Genomic DNA, 693 nt, shown 5'->3' with positions numbered 1-693 from the left:
ATTTTGTAAAACGCCATGAAAGTTACGAATTTTTCGTTGCGGCCAATTAATTTGATTTTTATATATTTGTAACCTTTCATATTTTAGAAATAAAAGTAAGAGGAAAGTAATTAACCATGGACCCGATGAAGATTATGGACAAGTTTACACAGAAAAAGAAATTGTCGATATGCCTGTTTCTAAGTTTGAAGATAAAAAAAATGAATTTTTGACAAAAATTCGACTCGCTGATAATCAAATAGATCAATTAAAAAATAGAACAATAGGCCAATCAAATTGTGATGAATGGCGTAGACAACGAAAATTTCGATTAACAGCTTCGAATTTCGGTAAAGTTGTCAAACTTCGAGCTTCTACATCTCGAGCAAATACTGTAAAGTATATTTTATACGACTTTTTCCAAGGCAATGCTTCTACTAGGTTAATTTACTTTTTGAGCAATTTTATTTTAATTTTTTTGTTTTGTGAATTATGATTTTTAAATTACTAAGGTATGGTATTCAAAGTGAACCATTGGCAAAAGAAGTTTTACAACACAGGCTTGGTGTGAATAATAAAGCTTGTAGTTTATTTGTTCATAAAACTTTGCAATTCTTAGCAGCTAGCCCTGATGGTTTAATTGATGACGATTCAATTGTTGAAATCAAATGTCCAGCTTCAATAATAAAAGATTTCACACCAAAAGAAGCTTTC

The 693-nt window shown here is 29.9% G+C and overlaps 1 protein-coding gene across 1 annotated transcript; it reads left to right on the top strand.

Moving 5' to 3' along the window:
* Positions 1–55: 55 nt before the first annotated feature.
* On the top strand, positions 56–687 carry LOC126910193 (uncharacterized; the record flags this gene model as incomplete). The annotated part of the gene is made up of 2 exons (XM_050692563.1): positions 56–420; positions 492–687. Coding segments are annotated over 2 exons (561 nt in total), but the record flags the coding sequence as incomplete, so codon positions are not given.
* Positions 688–693: the final 6 nt, after the last annotated feature.

The sequence above is a fragment of the Daktulosphaira vitifoliae genome, unplaced genomic scaffold (assembly GCF_025091365.1).
Source record: "Daktulosphaira vitifoliae isolate Bord-2020 unplaced genomic scaffold, ASM2509136v1 Scaffold_6393, whole genome shotgun sequence".
NCBI classification, from domain to species: Eukaryota; Metazoa; Arthropoda; class Insecta; order Hemiptera; family Phylloxeridae; genus Daktulosphaira; species Daktulosphaira vitifoliae.
Note: the sequence above shows the minus strand (reverse complement) of the source record. Positions and strands in the feature narration are given on the sequence as shown.